Source organism: Geotrypetes seraphini, chromosome 3 (genome assembly GCF_902459505.1).
Source record: "Geotrypetes seraphini chromosome 3, aGeoSer1.1, whole genome shotgun sequence".
NCBI lineage: Eukaryota > Metazoa > Chordata > Amphibia > Gymnophiona > Dermophiidae > Geotrypetes > Geotrypetes seraphini.
In genome coordinates this window covers 356185234-356204794 of record NC_047086.1, presented here as the reverse complement: position 1 = coordinate 356204794, position 19561 = coordinate 356185234, and the positions used below count along the sequence as shown (strand labels likewise).

The 19561-nt window shown below is 40.1% G+C and overlaps 1 protein-coding gene across 1 annotated transcript in view; it reads right to left on the bottom strand.

Moving 5' to 3' along the window:
- The window catches only part of TGFB2 (transforming growth factor beta 2), a 203788-nt gene that overhangs the window by 8155 nt on the left and 176072 nt on the right, over window positions 1–19561 (bottom strand). The window contains exons 4-6 of the mRNA XM_033938220.1: window positions 12576–12686; window positions 6665–6842; window positions 1231–1384 (exon numbers count right to left, since the gene is read on the bottom strand). Of these exons, the coding sequence (XP_033794111.1) occupies window positions 1231–1384; window positions 6665–6842; window positions 12576–12686 (443 nt within the window). The remainder of the gene's footprint in view (window positions 1–1230; window positions 1385–6664; window positions 6843–12575; window positions 12687–19561) is intronic.

The following is a 19561-nucleotide window of genomic DNA, read 5'->3' as shown; positions in this document are numbered from 1 at the left end:
TAGTGATCTATAAATAAATAGGTTCAATACAAAGTGAGTGAAATGGCCAGGAGAGGCTCCTAGCCGTTTAAATCGCTTTTCCAGGACTAACCAGGTATATTCAGCAGGACTTAATCGGACAGCATCACTGAATGTATCCGGTTAGCAACTAAGCCAATTCCAGCTATTTTGTGGGCAATTCGGGGCAGAGTTGGCACTTAAGTACTGACTATTGGCACTTAACCTAACCAGATAACTGGATAAATAAGACCACATAAAACACAATCATATCTTTACCAAGTTTAACCTATCCAGTCAAGTTATGAAACATACCACTAAAGCCTGTTGTTTCTTTCTCCATAATATCACCAAAATTCAACCTTTCTTTCTGAGTGCACTACCAAAACACTTATCCACACTCTTATCATCTCTGGCCTAAGCTACTGCAACCTGCTTCTCACAGGTCTTCCATTAAACTATTTCTCTCCCCTTCAATCTGTTCAAATTCTGCTGCATGGCTTATACTCCTCCAGTGTCGCTATGCTTACATTACCCCTCTCCTCGAGTCACTTAATTGGCTCCCTATCCATTCCCGTATACAGTTCAAACTTCTCTTATTGACTTACAAGTGCATTCACTCTGCAGCTCCTCCTTATCTTGCCTCCCTTATCTCTCCCCATACTCCTCCCCGAGAACTTCGTTCATCAGGTCTTTCTTATCTGTACCCTTCTCCTCTACTGCCAACTCCAGACTCTTATCTTGCTGCACCATATGCCTGTATGCCAAGATCCACCTCTGGCAATATTCAAATCTAGGCTATAAGCCCACTTTTTTTTTTTTTTTAGAGGGGTGCTGCTTTTAATTCCTAACGCCTACTAACTTATAAGTACCTATGTTTGTTTTATCATTCCCTCTGTGAGAAATTCCCTAACCCCTATTTGTCTTGTTTTGATTAGATTCTAAACTCTATTGAGCAAGGATTCCCTCTTACATGTTTGATGTTCAGCACTGCATACATCTGGCAGCATTATAGAAATGATAAGTAACAGTAGTAATATTAAACTTAACCAGATAAATATTATCTGGCTTTGTATAACTGGATATTCAATGCTGGTGTCCAGACATGGCCCAGCATTGAATATCTGGGAATACTGCTGCTGGTGGCCAAAAAGTACTGACCATTGCAGACTGAATATCGACCCCACATAACTGCTTGAACAATGTAAGCACAAAACCCTAATTAAGACTTACCCGGCTGTGTTGAGTGTCTGAGCTCCATAAATATGGGCAGGCTCCAGTACAGAAATTAGCATGGTATCCCTTAGGTTCATGTATCCATTTCCACCCAAGATCTCGCTTAAAGTCAATATATAATGGGCGAAGACAGCAATTGTCCTGCACATTTCTGTCAAATAAATACATGACCAATATTTAAATTCCAGTCATAACCATGGATTCAAATCTTATACTGTTTGCTGCTACATTTATTAAAACCCGACTAAATGAGCATAAATCCAGAATTAATAGGGGTCTTATGCAAGCCCCGCTGGTTTCCCATATGATTCAATTCAAACATACAGTAGCTGAATTAAGATGGCGAGTAATTGACAGCTTACAACAGAGTGGGAGGGTGGGCGGTGATATCGAAAAAGTACTCAATCTGAAGGAACAAAGGTGGATTTACAGGCTTGGTACAGTAGTCTCTCACGGGATGAATATGGAGATTGAGTGGACTTCTTTGTTCCAGACTAGGTTACCTGTGAGGTATTGATCAAGTTAAACAGCATGTTAAATCCGGTTCGGGAGTTCCCATCGCCCGTGGGGCAGAGGGATGGGTTCTTCCCGGACCAATCGTATGTAGGAGGGGGCAGGCTCATAGCAGGAAATGAATACAAAAGGAGTCCCCAAAGAGCGGCTGCCATCTTACAAACACAGAAGGATAGAGGTGGATAGCTGCGGTGGTGATAAGCAAAAAGGTTTCTAAAACGGGTTTTTTATTAGGTTGGGAGAGTAATGGTACATGTGAAGGTATTAATTTGTTTAACATTTTGTTTTAGGGAAGACCCCCTGATGAAACTCTCGTGAAACATGTCGGGTCTCACCGCTAGCCTATATAGAGAACTGAAAGTTCACCATTACTGAGATAAGTGAATACTAAAAATCTTTTTAAAAAAAATATAATAAGAATTGCACATTATTTAAATTGAACAGACCGGTGAAGAGTTCACCACTTGAATCTCCCCGTTGGGACATTTTTCTAAGATTTATGTGGGCATGACAACAAGACCTTTTAAGACACGTCTTGCAAAACATAAAGCTAATATTAAAAGAGGTATCACCAAAGAATCACTTATACAACACTGTATTGATGCCTCACACACATTCAATAATCTCAAGGAGTTCATTATTGATGTGATAAAGAAGAATGAAAGATTAGGAGATAGGATTTCAGCAGGGAATGCTATTGGATTTTTATTTTACAAACATTGCTCCCTAATGGACTTTTTTTTTAATTTATTCATTTTTGAATTCTTACAACAAGTGAATTAAACATAATATAACCAATTTTCATATATCACTTGTATTTACAAACAAATCATCTTGTAATATATAATAAGTACCCCCCTTTTTATCAATATTCCTAATTCCATATGAAATACATTTCCCACCCCTCCCCCACATATCTACTACCCATGTGCTAAGATATCTGATCATTAGAATAATTAGTCAATGGTTCCCAAATTTTTTTAAAATTATGAAGATTCCCTTGTTGTAACGCTAACATCTTTTCCATCTTACATATGTGACAAACTGAATTCCACCAAAATGTATAATTTAATTTAGTATAATCTTTCCAATTTTGAGTAATTTGTTGCATGGCGACCCCTGTCAATATTAACAATAACTTGTTATTATTTGCAGAAACTGGACTCTGAGTTCTCATTGCTTTACCAAATAATAAAGTGTCATATGAGAGTTCTACATGGTTTTCTAATAATTTATTAATTTGGGGCCAAATTAGTTTCCAAAAAGCATTTACACAGGGACAAAAAAAAATTAAATGATCTAACGTCCCAACTTCTAATCTACAATGCCAGTATCTATTAGACCTAGTGCTATCTATCTTTTGTAAACGCGTAGGGGTCCATAAAACTCGATGTAACAAAAACATCCACGTTTGACTCATAGATGCTGACTTTGTAGACCTTAACCTCCAGGACCAAAATCGTGGCCATTGAGACGCAGAAATTGTCTGTCCAATCTCAATACTCCAAATATCCCTAAGTCCATTTTTCTTTTTTTATTTAAACTCCATATAACAATTTATACCATTTTGCGGCTTGGTGTCCCAAAAAAATCCGCCTGAAAACAGAGAACCTGCAAGCTATATTGAGTATTAAGACCCTTCCATTCAGGGAACCCTACCTGAATAGCCTGCTTCAATTGCATCCATTTAAAATATTGTGTTTTATTTAAGCCAAATTTATGTTGCAATTGTGAAAAACTAAGCAGTGATCCTTCTGAAATAACATCATTCAATGTCCGTATACCTGCAATTATCCATTGTTTCCAGACGATCTTAAATCCGCCAATCTTGATCCTGGAGTTTACCCAAATGGATTGATTTAATGATTTAGCAATTGGATCTGGTGATAAATTACTAATATATCTTAAGGTCTTCCAAGTATCAAGTAAAATTCTATTATCTTTGTATTTCCTAGGCAATTTTATACTAACTACATGTTCTAAATGTAATGGGTACTAACAAAACCCGAAAAATGGGAGCTGAAATCGAGAGCCCGGGGATGTTTCACAGTTGACACCTCTCTGGGTGTAAGCTAGTGGCAGCCGTTACCTCCGGGTCTGGAGGAGGGCTGTGTGACTGAGGGCTCTCTATAAAAATCTATAAATATTGTTTAGGCGAAGTGGTTTTTCTTCGGCATTACAGGCACTACAGCTAGTCTCTCCCCCTTATCTCAGTTTCCTTCTCGGGGCTTGGGAGACTAAATGTAATGGGAACAGGAGCCGCCATTCAAAATATAACCAATCAGGTACATTCTCCATGAGATCTGGGAGGATCCAATACATACCCTGTCTTAGAAGATAGGCTTGATGGTACCTATAAAAATTTGGAAAATTTACCCCTCCCTCCATAATTGTTCTTTGTAATGATGCTTAAGCAATTCTGGGTCTTTTCCCAAACCAAACGAATTTTGTAAGAACACTGTTTAACTTTTTATAAAATGACCCCTGAAAAAATATTGGTATCATACTCATTTGGTATCAAACCACAGGCAATATCATCATTTTAATTGTTTGAACTCTTCCCCACCAAGAGAGATGTAAAGGATTCCATTGCTCACACATTTCTGTTATCTTTCTTAATAAAAGTTTTTCATTTTCTTTCACTGTGTCATCAATTGTATTTTTTATAATAATACCTAAGTATTTTAAACCTTCATTTTTCCATATAAATGAATATGAATCAATGGACTTAATGGTAAGACTGACTGGTCAGTATTATTTTGACAATAAGACCAATCGAAGAAACATGAAGTTAGTTCTCTAATTGCAAAATAAAGAGTTTGCTATCACTGTTTTCTAAGGAAAGTGAAGGGTATGTTTATCATCTAATGACAATTGAGTTACGTTTTTAACATCATGACGTAATTCATTGTGCTTGGCCCTAAAAATATCATGGCGTTCTCAGTTGATGGTGCCATTTTGAGAGAAATCTTTTGAGCCACGGGGAAAGCTGTGTTCTGTAAGTTGTTGTTTTTTCGTTAAGCACTCATATTAAAGTTGATTTAGATTGAAATAAGGGTATTGTTAAATAAAATAATTACTCTTTTAATGTTTAGGTACTGCTTTAGTATATCCCCTGACGAAGCCGATAAGGGTGAAACGGAGGCCCCGTCGGGTTTCAACTGCAGTGCTGTTGATCACACTCAATAAGATAAGTGCTGTTTGAAAATTCATGCACTATCTTTTACTTATTTCTTCTATTTATATTTAAAACATTTTTAAAAAATTACAAATATTTATGAAGTTCGAGCCAATGATTGAAATTCCAACCTGCCAGTATCTCTAGCAGCTTGCTGCCTGAATTTAAGGTCTCTGAGGCTTGTCTTCATATATTCAAAATTTAGGTGTTAGTTTAGAGGGTGTATTTTGGCTTAGAAGGTCCTAATTAGCCCAGGTGCCTAAGGCCCTTTCCATAGGAGTGTCTTTAGGCACCTGGGCCAACCGGAGTCTTAGGCCTCCTTTCCAGTGCATTCTGGGATATACTGGGAATGGCCTAAGACTCCAATTGGCCAGATTCCTAAAGCCACTGGGAATTTATAGAATTTGGCCCCTTGGAAGATAGTCAGTTATTACAACACCTTCCTGATCTCAAAACACTGTGGCCTTTCCTGCTGACTTTTGGGTCTTGAATTTCCTTGGCTTTGGAGAACCTGAGTGCTGCCATTGCATGGACTGTTTTGTCTCAGGATAATAGCGGTGTAACCATGTTTCACCAACAGTAACTAGTCATTCCTAAAAGTTGGCACCAGCTCACTAAAAATGCTGCAAAATCAACTTGGAAGTGTCCACTCAATGTCATTTCTCGTCAGCAATCAAACATTTGGGTACCCAGTTGGCTGACAGCTTCTACATATCCAGCTGCTCGTGGATTATGCACCGACACGTTCCCTGGATATCTGTAGTATCTCAGCAACTATTTTAAGCAATATTTGCCGATCTGCCATAATCAAGTCATGGGCATGGTCAACAATTTCAGGAGTTGACACCATTTGAGGCCTGGATCTTCGGTCTCGAAATCTCCATGCTGAGAGTTTGCACACCACTTCATTGCGGAGTATTATGGGCATTTGTCTCTCAATGTTTGCATCATACATTCATGGATTTCCTTTGGAGTTTTCTTCTGCAGGAATAGGAACTTCATGATGGCTTGGAGTTCCACACTTTAAAATTCCACACTTTTCAATGGGAATTCTACACTTTTCGTTTTCATAATTCACACCATCAGGGATATTGCATTTCTACTAGTGCTATACCTGTGTGGGTTGCCACCCGAGGCAGAGCACCCCCTCCTCTAGACGGAGTATAACCCCTCCAGGAATTGGGAGCTGTGTGGAGTGGTCACATGGCTGCAGTCTGATGGGCCCAGCTATTAGCTCTGCCAGTCCCCTGCCCTGGAACAGGAAGTTGACATCAGAGAGTGTGGGGGTTGGTTGAGTCAAATACTGCGCACACCAGACAGCAGCCCTGACCATGGCTTCTCTCTGCACCTGGGGAGGACTGTTCTCACCGCCCCACCCTTGGTATACCACTGATTTCTAAATAGCATAATCAATGGAAAGCAACAAATCAGACTATTATTAAAACCCTTGGATCATCAATTAATTTATAAGGTAATGGTGAAGTTTCTATTCCAATAAGCATTATGATCTTGTTTTAAATAAATTGCTCATTGGGAATTAAATTCAGATTTTATTGTGAAAATCTACTGTTCTGAGTAAGTGCCAGCTATATAGAGTGAAACATACAGTTTGCTGTAAATGGTCAAGAACCCTCTGGCATATTCTAGAATTTTAATGCAAGCTGTGTTTAAAAATGCCTTGGTAAGAATGAATGAAAGTTAATGTCATAGATAGTTCCAGAGCAGAATATATAATTTTACCTAAAACAATATGCAGCATCCAGTGCTCTTTTCTTCCGTCGGTTGGATTGTTGTGCCTCTAGTCTATAGGAGGGTATTAACATTAGCAGAAGATGTGGACTCTTCCCACTGTATTTTTTCCTATTGGACTGTAATGTTTTCAGATCACTGCTGGTGTACATATAGGAGTCATCAATACCTTCAAAGAAATGCATTTTATTAATGACTGTTCGGTAGCTTCATCAATGTGCATAACTTGTTTTTGGTAAACATGCAGCATCTCCTTCCATTCATGCAGGAATGGACACTCAGCCAGCGGTGCTCAGCATTTTGTTGACCACTCCAGGTGTTATTCCTAAATATTCCATGCCAGGCCTTGTCCAGGCTTCGGCATTGAATACAGGTTTAGGTTTCAGGTTTATTTAAAATTTGATAATATCGCCTATAAAACTTCTAAGCAATGTACATGATAAAAACATAGTCATTATATTACAGCTCAAAATCTAGACGGAATCGGACAAGGACTAATTTGATACAAAAGGGACTGGGGTAGAATTACAATACCTGGTTTTGCAGAGCCGGCCAATGCATAGCCAGTTAAGTTCGCTATCCAGTACTTAACTGGCTATGGGTTACTGCATAAAGTTAGGATTGACTTTTAAGTGGTCCCATTTGCGCACTTAACCTGGCCATTTAAGTACTGAATATTAGCACTTATCTGGCCAAGGGGCTCATAATCGAAAGAGAAATACGTCCAAAAACCGGCCTAAGTCGGCACTTGGATGAACATTTCTCAAATACGTCCAAGTGCCGATACTAAAAACGGGTTTTGGACGTATTTCTAAATGACCTAGGCCGTCATAGTGCCGCTGAACGACCAAAGCTAAACGGGGTGTTTCGGGAGGAGTGTCAAGGGCGGGAGTTGGGCGGACCGTGGGCTGGCTTAGACTTAGTCGTACAGCAAGTTATACAGTCCATGGTCTAAGTCACAAAAACCCACCTAAACTCACCAGATAAGCACTGAAAACACATAATACGGACCCCCCCACACTACCCCAGTGATCACCGACCCCCCCCACCCCCATAAAAATATTAATCACAGCTTTAAAATTCAGCCTCTAGATCATCATCACCTGGCCGCCTGGCATAGGAAAGCCTAGTCGTCCAGCACAGAGGCATCTTAAGTCATCTTGGGGGTGGGTTAGGGACCCATAGAGAGGAGGACCCATACCCATAAGCCCCTGTAATCACTGCATTGATACTGAAACATGTGCACTCCCCTATACACCTCCAAAACCCTTTTTCACTGGCATATAAGTGGCTACTGCAGACATAAGGGCTATTGGGGTGGTAGATAAGTGGGTCTAGGGGATCCTGGAGGTGGTTCGGGGGGCTCAGCATGACCTATAAGGAAGCTTAAGTGAGGAGAAGACATGGCACCCTTTTTGTGAAGTTTACAGCAGTGCCCTGTAAGGTACCCCACTATTTAGGTGACATGTCTGGGTGTTCAGTCCATCACTTTGCAGATCCCTCCCACATCCAACAGGGCTTGTTCTAGGCATTTTTGACTTGGACGAAAAGTTGGACGGAAATGTGGTATAAAGATGGACGATTTAGTGACTTGGATGATAAGATCTGCAGAACGTATAGTTAGACGATTTTCGAAAGAAAAAAAATTTGGGACGTATTTTTCGAAAATGTGTCTTAAGCTGTTTTTCACTTTGGACGATTTGCGAGATGGACGTAAACGGACTTAGACGTTCATTTCGATTATGCCCCTCCAAGTGACTACTCCACCCCAGAGTGTCCCCAAAGTAGCCGGTTTGCAGTTTGGCATTAATTGGTTATTTTCAAAGGCACTAAGGTCTGGATTCTTTAAATGGCGCTAGGTTTTTAGGCGCTGGTAGATGCCTAAACTCAGTGAAAAGTATCATTTAAATGCCATTTTTAACTGATTTTTAAGGCACCGGAATTGCGCCTCCAAAGGCGCTTTATGGCACCTAATGCCATTGTAGGCATGGCCAACACTAGAGGTAGCGTTAGGTGCCTATGGAGGCATGATTCACGACAAAGAGAGATGCCAGAAATGTAGGCCTTGAAAAACCTGACCTACATTTCATGCGCCTATCTTTGATAGAGGCACAATTCTCTAAATGGTGCCGTCGCAGGGCTGACATGCGATCTGCAGCCATTTTTAAGGTGGAGGGGTGGGGCGGAGAAGATGGTGGGGGAGGGTGCCACTGCCCCAGGCGCCTCGCCCTTGCTACCTCACCAAATATTCAGCCCTTGTTACTATCTGAATATCAATGCTGCATATCTGGAACTGAATTCAGCTGTGGTATAAAAAAATCTCATGACCATCCTGGCTGAATTTAGACCAATAGCGCACACAAATTATTTGTATATGAGTATACCTGTGAGTTATTGCACACACAATCACTATATATGCTTTAGACCAGTGGTCTCAAACTCGCAGCCCAGGGGCCACATGCGGCCTGCCAGGTACTATTTTGAGGCCCTCGGTATGGTTATCATAATCACAAAAGTAAAATAAAACAGTTTCTTGATCATATGTCTCTTTAGCTATAAATTACAATATTATTATTAAGATTTAGCCAAAAGGATTTATAAACTATAAAGAGTTTTACCTCATGCAAAATTGACATTTCTTTAATAAGACACTACTGTAACTGTCTTTTTCTGAAGCCCTCCAAGTACCTAGAAATCCAAAACGTGGCCCTGCAAAGGGTTTGAGTTTGAGACCACTGCTTTAGACAGTTCTAGTGCACATACACTACATGTGCAAAGAGAAAACAGATGTAAGAAACACAAAAATATGCTGAAAATCAGGAAAAGTTTTGTTTAAGACAAGCAGAAACCAAATTTTTATTTGGTTGTGCACACTCCTGATTTTCATTACCGAAATCATGCAGTTGTTTTCAAAGTACTCTCTATACCGTTTCCAAGAAACCTCCCCTTACTATAATGACTAAGTTTTCACTGTAAGCTTTCATATATTCATACAGATTTTACTGGACCTCAGAAACACCTTCCTCCACTGTTAACCATACATATTCTTAGAACGGGGAGCCTCACAGGTGTATTTCTCCTCACTGGTCCTCACTGGTTGTTTTCAAAGTAGTCATACATGTAGTAGGAAGCCATAACTGATATTATCTCACTACAATGTTGTTTTAAAAAAAAAAAAAATCTTCACGATATAGGGCTCCTTTTACTAAGGTGCGCTAGCGGTTTTAGTGTGCGCTTAGCATGCGCTACATTGCTGCGCATGCTACACGCTAACTCCTCCATAGAGCTTGCGTTAGTATTTTTCGTGTAGCGCGGGGTTAGCGCGCGCCAAAAATGCTAGCGCACCTTTAGTAAAAGGAGCCCATAATGTTCACTGAAGAAAAAAAAAAAAGACTAGTCCAGAAAAATATATTGCGAGAAGAACTACAATATTATGGAAACATGGCAATATTAAACCACTTGTGTACTTGTGTAGAAATGATAAGTAGTAGTAAGGAAGCCAATCTAATTGTAGTTAGGCCTAAATTCAAATGGTTTCTCTGGAAGTTCAAATTCCACCTTGCCTTGATGAATGTTCCTTGCCCCAAACTTGGCAGTGCATTCCTAATATTCAATGCCCAAATAGCTGGGCAGCCAAATTGCAGGCCCAGAGTTAACCAAACAGTTTTCCCAATGAATGTTAGAATGGATACTGAATTCACACTTTTTCAGGCAGAATATTCAGATAAAATTAACTGGACAGAACACTATCCCCCTCTTCTACGAAAACCACGCTAGCGGTTTCTAGCGCAGAGAGCCGCGCTGAATGGCTTGCGCTGCTCCCGACGCTCATAGGAACTCAATGAACGTCGGGAACAGCGCGGGCCATTCAGCGCGACTCTCTGCGCTAAAAAACGCTAGTGCGGTTTCGGAGAAGAGGGGCGCAAGGTAGGCTTTCACAAAGCTGCGCCACCAAGGGCGGTGCATGCTAAATGCCAAACCACCCTTAAGAATATAATGGGTGGCTTGGCCTTTAATGTGCGCTGCTTGGCAGTGTAGCTTTGTAAAAAAAATCAAACAGCCTGCTTAATTGAATATTGACCTTAGTATAATGTGTGCACTCTTAACCTGCACATATGCCCCTGAATTTCTTACGGGATGCCCGAAGTTGAACATGAAAACAAATTAAGCAATGAACTGTGGACACCTGGAATGCACTTCCGGAGGTTGTGATAGGACAGAGTACACTACCGGGTTTCAAAGAAGGATTGGATAAATTCCTGAAGGATAAGGGGATTGAGGGATATAGATGGAGGTAGAGATAGGTTATGAAAGGGTATAGATAGAAGGACAAGGGGGAGTAAATGATTTAGATAAGGACCACCTTACAGGTCATGGACCTGATGGGCCGCCGCGGGAGCGGACAGCTGGGCACGATGGACCTCTGGTCTGACACAGCGGAGGCAACTTCTTATGTTCTTATTAATTGGAAGTCATTTGGAGTTATGCATGGATCTGTCCTGTTGCCCTATTCTATAAAATGCGCTCCTACATTTTATGGAATGCAACTCAAAAAGGGTGTGGTCAAAGGCGAGTCAGGGATTTCCCCAGAATTTAGGTGCATAATCACTATTAATTGCACGCCAGAATTCGCAGCAGGTTTCAGCAGGCATAAGTGCTCACACCCATAGTTACACCAATAAATGAAACCCAAAGTTCGGCACGGGAGTCTGTGTTTCTCCCTCTGGTAAACAATGCGTCTTCATATTTAAATTTTAGGCGCATGTTAAAAACGGTTTTATTTACTACATTTCTGGGGAATCAGTGATTGTATATTGATGTAGTACTGTACTTAATGATGTCAAATTTATATTTTTGCTGTTTTTGTACAGCTTGACTCTTTTGTAAGCCGCTGTGAACTGTAAGGCTCAACGGGCTATTTATTTATTTTATTTTTAGTATTCATATACCACTTACAGCCTACATTCAGGTACTCAAGCATTTTTCCCTATTTGTCCCAGTGGGTTCATACTCTCTAATGCAGTGGTTCCCAACCCTAACCACCAGGCCAGTTGGGTTTTTGGGATAGCCCTAATGAATATGCATGAGAGAGATGTGCATATAATGGAGGTGATAGGCATGCAAATCAGCTACATGCATATTCATTAGGGCTATCCCTAAAATCTGACTGGCCTGGTGGTCCTCCAGGACAGGGTTGGGAACCACTGCTCTAATGTACCTGAGGCAATGGGGGATTAAGGCCCAAATTCTGTAACCAGCGCCTAAAATTAGGCACCTATTTTGAGGCGCCCAACTAGATATGCGCCTATCTAAATTGAATAAAGAAGCTCAATTAAACTTTTTAATCAGCAATAATTGAAACATAGGCGCCTATCAAGAAAGCGCGATTCTGTAACAAGGCGCCTCTAAAAATTTAGGCGGCCTTCAAAAAAATAGGCGCAATGCATGTTAGGCGTGGGCGTGGCTATGTGTTAGGGGCCTTCTCACTGCTCTTAAGCGCGCTTAAGTGCTCGCATGGGCGCCTAACTTTTAGTTACGCCTACAGCTGGCCTATTTAATGGGCGCCTCCAAAGCAGGTGCCGCTTAGCGTGATTCAAGTACAATTGGGTGCTGTTTAGTGAATCACGCTGAACAGTGTCTATATGGCCGCCTAACTTTTGGCCACTTTTTATAGAATTTGCCCTTAAGTGACTTGCCCAAGGTACTATAAATATTATTAAGTAACCTTTATATACCCTGTTCACTAGTAATTTAATCCTGATCAAAGATAAAAGAAGGTACATGTGTCTACTGCGTCTTTTCCAGTCCCTGCTTAGAACTTTAAAGTGATCAGAACATGCTCTTTTATCATGAGCTGATAGAGCTGCTTATTTTTCAGAGTGGAAAAGTATGAATTTCTTACCTGCAAACCTTGTTTCCAGCTCTTCACTTTTGTTTGGAATTATATAATTATTTGAAGGTACAAATGTGCAGCACGGACAGTGTAAACTTATCTTAAAGCCAAGATTTCTGTCTGTAAAATAGGAATGAATAGGTTATTAACACAAATCACTATTAAGCAACACGAGGGTAGGTCGGGAAGTACTCTTAACGAGTGATGGATCAATCACTACAGTGTGCCTATGGTATATATAGGGGGCGGTCCCTGACTGGCACATATTCTATAAAGAAAAATAAGCACCTAATGTGACCAGTTTATATCTGTGCATGCATTTAGGTGTGAGCACTTATGCCAGCCTTAGGTCTGGTATAAGCACTTACAATTAATTGCAGGAGATACACATGTAACATATAGCATTCTATAAGTTATACATATAAATATATACCTTACTCATGCATTGCAGCAAAAGGAAATTGAGGTCGAAACAATCAAATAGAGCCCAAGATGTAAAGATTAATTCAATTTATTACAAAAAAAAGGAGTAAAGCAGTCAGATGGCATCATCAGTATAGAGTTATGCAGGACTCGGTCATAAGATGTCATCAATATGAAATAGTATATGACAACACAACTGTGTTTCAGCATAAAAGTCTGCATCAGGAGCCCTTTACTAATTAAAATATCCTCCTCCCTCCAAGAGACGACCACTTTCAAGCAAAGACTCCAAAAACACCTTCAAATCCCTTAGTCACATTGGGAGTCACACTAGACCACAGAACACACGAACTTAGTGGTACAAAAATGCTTTTTTACATTGTGGAAATTAAGAACCATAAAAAAAATATTTTGATCCTTTATCGTTCAGACTATTGGTGCAGGCATTAGTTTTATCTATTTTAGACTATTGTAACATCATCTATTTAGGAGCACCCAAAAAAATTCTAAGGAAATTAAGAATAATACAGAATACAGCTGTTTGATTGATTTTTGGTTTGAAAAAGAACGACCATATTAGTCCATATTATCGTTTATTTCATTGGCTGCCTTTGGAGGCAAGAAGAGTATCATTCAAATTTTCATGTATCTGCTTTAAGCTGATATCGGGATTGTCTCCAGCTTACCTTTTTCCTCATTTTGTGTTGCATAGACCATCAAGAGAAACTAGAAACTTCTACTTATTTGCTTATCCAAAAATTAATGGGTGTAGATATAAGACCTTGTTAGATAGGACTCTAGCATTTCAAGCTGGTAGGCAACAATCTTGGTTAGGTAAATGTATTCAGCAAGCTATGTTATCCTATTGCAGTTTTCGGAAATTAATTAAGACCATTTTGTTCGATAAGTTTATTACTTAGTGAGTTTCATTATTGAAATTCTATTTTACAAATATTTGTATTTTTTACTGTATTATTGTATTTTGCTGATTGTCCAGCTCTTTTTAGTGTAAACCGCCTAGAACTTTTGGTTATGGCGGTATAAAAGAATAATGTTATTATTATTATTATAGATCCAATAGTAATCCTGCCCCTGTGCACAGTCACTTGAGAACTAGAAAAGGACACCAAAAAGTTCATGAAAGGAATAAAGACGATACTCTTCACAGAACACTTTATCAAATAAAGAAACAATTAGGGAAACAGCGAGGAACAGGGAGGAAACAACAGGCTATCCCCCACCTGGAACATAAAGGATACAGAAACTATAATAGGTAAGATATACAGTAAAACCTTGGATTGCAAGTAACTTGGTTTGCAAGTGTTTTGCAAGATAAGCAAAACATTTGATTAAATTTTAACTTGATATACAAGCAATGTCTTGTAATACAAGTACATACAGTATACACACGTCACATCATCACAATTGAGCCGATGGTTCATCTCTCTCTGACACTGCGGGAGTGTAGTGACGGTTCTAAATGAGCGAGTATGTATAGTATTTTGTATTAAAGTTTTTGGGGTGTGGAACGAATCATTTGCATTTCCATTATTTCCTATGGGGAAATTCGCTTTGAGTGCTTTGGATTACAAGCATGCTTCTGGAACAAATTATGCTCGCAAACCAAGGTTTTACTGTACTTATATTTAACTCATGTATCGTAACACCAGTACTGAAGCTCATATATTGTATCACCTATACTAAAGCTCAAGTATTGTAAAAACTTTAACAAAGCTAATGTATTGCGACTCCTTTACCGTGTATTTTAACACTGGTACCTAAGCCCATGTATTGTAACACCTTCACTGAAGCTCATATATTTTTTTTTACTGAAGCTTATGCAGACCACGCTGAATTGACTCCCCAGTCAAGCATTCAATAAACATAAACTAAGTGCTATTTGAAATATGCGCACAGTTACAAGATAGCGCACAGACACACATCTGGCATGTACGTACACAAGCGTTCACATAAAAACATATATGCTAAAATTCTAATCATATACATGCATAAGTGGCAGGTAAATTTTAGTACCTACTTTATAGAAGATCCAAATGGGGCCTGAATTTATAACATGGGGCCTATGAGAGAAGTTCAAAGAGGTGCCTATCTGAAATCTTGCATATAAAAGCAACATAAAAATCATGTGTGCCTTAATAAAATAAGCATCCAAATCAAGCTCACACACTTTTTACATCTGCTTCGGAGCAGGTGTGTGCTCTACCTCCTGGATTCTGTACATGGCACTAAGATTTCAGCGTCAAAAGTTTTGCACTGTTCTTAAATTAGCTTACAAGCCAATTAATTGGAATGAATTCATGAATTCATTATTGCAGTTAATTGAAAATAATTGAAATTTGCATGTGCACCCCATGCCCCTAAATCCCAAAGAAGGTGTGGCCAAGGAAGTGGCAGAGGCATTGCTAAAAGTTGCATATGAGGGGTTTCATTTTTTTTAATTCTTCCATTGTGGCAGTAGCAGAGGTTCTCAGTATCAGTGCCTCTGTATAAGCACATTTTTTTTATTATTATGTTATAAAATAGCTCCATTTCCACTCCAAAATGCCCAGAGTTGGGTACCAGGTTTCAGCTGGGGTAAATATTGGTGAACAACCATTGGCACAGAAATGAGCATTTGCCCTGGATCGGTAGAATGGAATGTTGATACTCTTTGGGTCTTGACTAGGCACTAGGGACCTGGATTGGCTACCGTGAGAACGGGCTATTGGGCTTGATGGACCTTTGGTTTGACCCAGTAAGGTTATTTTCATGTTCTTACGTGAGCCAAGTATAGGACGATTAAGCTGTTGTTAACATCACTGATTAGGTTGGCTCTGAGGTACTGTGGAATGTGGCATTATGAGATCACAATCTCAGCTCTGGAATGTTGCTCTCATTGGGGTTCTGCAATCTTGCTACCTGGATTGGACATCATGAGGACGGGCTACTGGGCTTGATGGATCATTGGTCTGACCCAGTAAGGCTATTTTTTTTTTTTTTTTTTTAATTTTTATTAGGATTTTATATACCGCCTATCAAGGTTATCTAAGCGGTTTTACAATCAGGTACTCAAGCATTTTCCCTATCTGTCCCGGTGGGCTCACAATCTATCTAATGTACCTGGGGCTATGGAGGACTGAGTGACTTGCCCAGGGTCACAAGGAGCAGCGCGGGGTTTGAACCCACAACCCCAGGGTGCTAAGGCTGTAGCTCCAACCACTGCGCCACACACTCCTCTTATGTTCTTATAAATGGCGTTCAACCCAGAATACCATTTATAAAATAGCACTAAAGTCTCAGTGCCAGTTGCAGAATGCTCTCCTATTACAACTCCACTTCTGCTCTAACTAAACTATAATGCTGGAATAAGGACTACTGAAACTAGTGCCATAGTTCTAGTGAGCTAACTAAACTATAGCCCTGGGAACACCTACATGTGGTGCACATATAAGTAGGTGCCATCCTGTTGGTACTTAGCCCCCTCCCTATGCTTGGGCGCATAGGAAGAGGAATGGCCAGCAAGAAAAAGGAGGTATAAGATTCCTGCATAAGACTCTGGCGAGACCTCATTTAGAATATTATGTACAATTCTGGAGACCGCACCTTCAAAAAGATATAAACAGGATGGAGCCCAGAGGAAGACTACTAAAATGGGTCTGTGGTCAGAGTGGGAAGTGGGGGAGGGGGGCAGGGGAGGGGGTGTGGATATTGTCCAGTTTCTGTTGGATTCTTTCAGTCTCTGCGAAGAAACCACACAGTAGACTTTCTTATCTTCTAGTTCTGTTTAAGACCATAAGAATTGCCACCGCTGGGTCAGACCAGTGGTCCATCGTGCCCAGCAGTCCACTCACACGGAGGCCCTCTGATCAAAGATCAGTGCCCTGAGACTAGCCCTACCTGAGCACGTTCCGGTTCAGCAGGAACTTGTCTAACTTTGTCTTGAATCCCTGGAGGGTGTTTTCCCCTATGACAGACTCCGGAAGAGCATTAAAAAATTAAACGTACAACTGTGTTTTGAACAAAACAAAATCTGTGCAAATGCTTTCGCTATCTAGCAAAATAGACTATCCCCCTTTTACAAAACCGCGATAGCAATTTTTAGCGCAGGCCGGCACGCTGAATGCTCTGTGCTGCTCCCAATGCTCATATGAATCCTGGTCTATGTATGTATGGCTAATTTTGCTGAAATCTTTTGACTACCACCACATCTGGTCCTCTACCAATATCAAATAGTTGAATGAAGATGCTTCCAAACACCAGTTCTTTCATACGATGTTTCAAGTTTATTTAAAAAATTATTATACCGCCTAATCAGGCTTCTAGGCGGTGTACATTAGTCAATAAAAACATTCAAGTTAACAAACATATTTGGGGGTACAGTTAACTAAACAGACAGACTTATACAAAAGGAGAGAAGGGGGTCGAACTACAATCTTATAAGAAAGAAACACTGAAGGAGAGAACAAATGGTAGGGGAGAGGCTAAAAGAAAGGAACTCAAATTGTCCTTAGAAGGGCAGTTGCTATTAAACAGCATCTTTAAAAGAGAAGGGGCTAATCGAAGGCGTCTTTGAATAATAATATTTCATTTTCAGAGTGTTGTCTTTTTCATCTTGTATATCAATTTTTGAATTAAAAAATGGGTCTGTGCTCTATATCATAAGGTGTATGGAAACAGAATTAAAGATCTCAATATGTACACTTTGGAAGAAAGGCAGGAGAGGGGAGATAATAATAAACATAGCCTGCATCTTGTACGTCTTGTCTGCAGTTTTTCCTTGTTTCCTGTGCTAAATACCTATGTAATCATATGAGCCACAAGGAAAATATCCAAAATAACCAAATACAGAATGATACTTCTTTAGCAGCAAATCCTTATTTCATATAGCAATTTTATAGCAGTCATCTCACACCGAAGGTCCTCAGAACGCCACACTAAAGCATTTAGATCAGGGGTAGGGAACTCCGGTCCTCGAGAGCCGTATTCCAGTCGGGTTTTCAGGATTTCCCCAATGAATATGCATGAGATCTATTTGCATGCACTGCTTTCAATGCATATTCATTGGGGAAATCCTGAAAACCCGACTGGAATACGGCTTTCGAGGACCGGAGTTCCCTACCCCTGATTTAGATAATGTAACTAGTGTGGTAGCACTCCTCGCTGGAACCCTTTTGTATCGGCCTGTGTTATTTTTTTAACTTTTTATATATCTTTTGTAGCTTTTTTCTCCATTTTAAAGTGACAGTGCTTACACTTAAAATACTTTAATGACTCTAATAATGATTTAAATAGTTTACCGTATTTTCACACATATAACACGCGCGTTATACAAGATTTTACAAACCGCGCAATAGCCATGCGCGTAATATCCGTGAGGCGTTATACAATTGTTTTCTGTCTTGCTGGCGTCCTCCTCCATCTTCTTGCAGCGTTTGCTGAAAGCCGCAGCAGCGGCTTCCATGCACCTCCTGCGGCTGGGAAGCGTTTCCTCTGACGTCGTGATGTCAGAGGAACACTTCTGGGTCAGCCGCAAGAGGCACATAGGATCCGCTGCCCGTGGCTTTCAGCGAACGATGCAGGAAGATGGAGGAGGGCACCAGCAAGACAGAAAACACTGCATCACAATAGAATAGGCATTACAATAGAAAACCTGGGAAACAAAATTATTTCATTGGTAATTTCCCTGCTGGCGGCATTTGCTGATAGTTAAAATAGCTCAGCTAATATTTCTTGTGAAGTCATTTTGCATACGAATCAACAGTTAGATAAATAGGACTTAAACGCTGGCATGGATTATGAAAGTTCAATGAGGTGCATGCACGGTATACGCGTGGGTGCGCTATACCCAAATTTTCTTACATAAATTCCTTGTTCCCGCACGCTATACCCGTGTGCGCGTTATATCCGTGAAAATACGGTAATTTAAAATGAAACTTAGGGCTCCTTTTACTAAGGTGTGCTAGCGTTTTTAGAGCGAGCTACATTGCTGCACGCGCTAACCCCACGCTACGCACCAAAAACTAACACCAGCTCAATGGAGGCGTTAACATCTAGCGTGCGTGGCATTGCAGCGCACGCTAAAACCGCTAGCACATCATAGTAAAAGGAGCCCTTAGCTTCAAAACATTAGTGCATCAATCCCTTCCAACGCATTTCATTCTTCCTCAGGGTCGGGGATGTTAGATGTGCAAAATGTTCAAGCATTTAGCTTACACCAAAGAATAAAAATTAATAGTTTATTAGAAAATCATGTGGCATTATCGTACGATACCGTACTATTTGGAATGTCTATGAGGGTTAAGAGCCAAATATCTTCCAAAAATAATAAACTCTTACTTATTTTAACAGGAGTCGCCATACAACAAATAACATGCAATTGGAAAAAATTGGAATAGATTAAACGATAGTTTTTGGTGGAATTCAGCGTGTCATATTTATAAAATGGAAAGAACATTAGCTCTTCAGAAAGGAAATTTTAATAACTTTCAAGATGTGTGGGGGCCATTAACAAATTATTGCAATGAATAGGTATTATTTCCCCTGATTTGTACAAATGTAAGAATGGGGTGGGG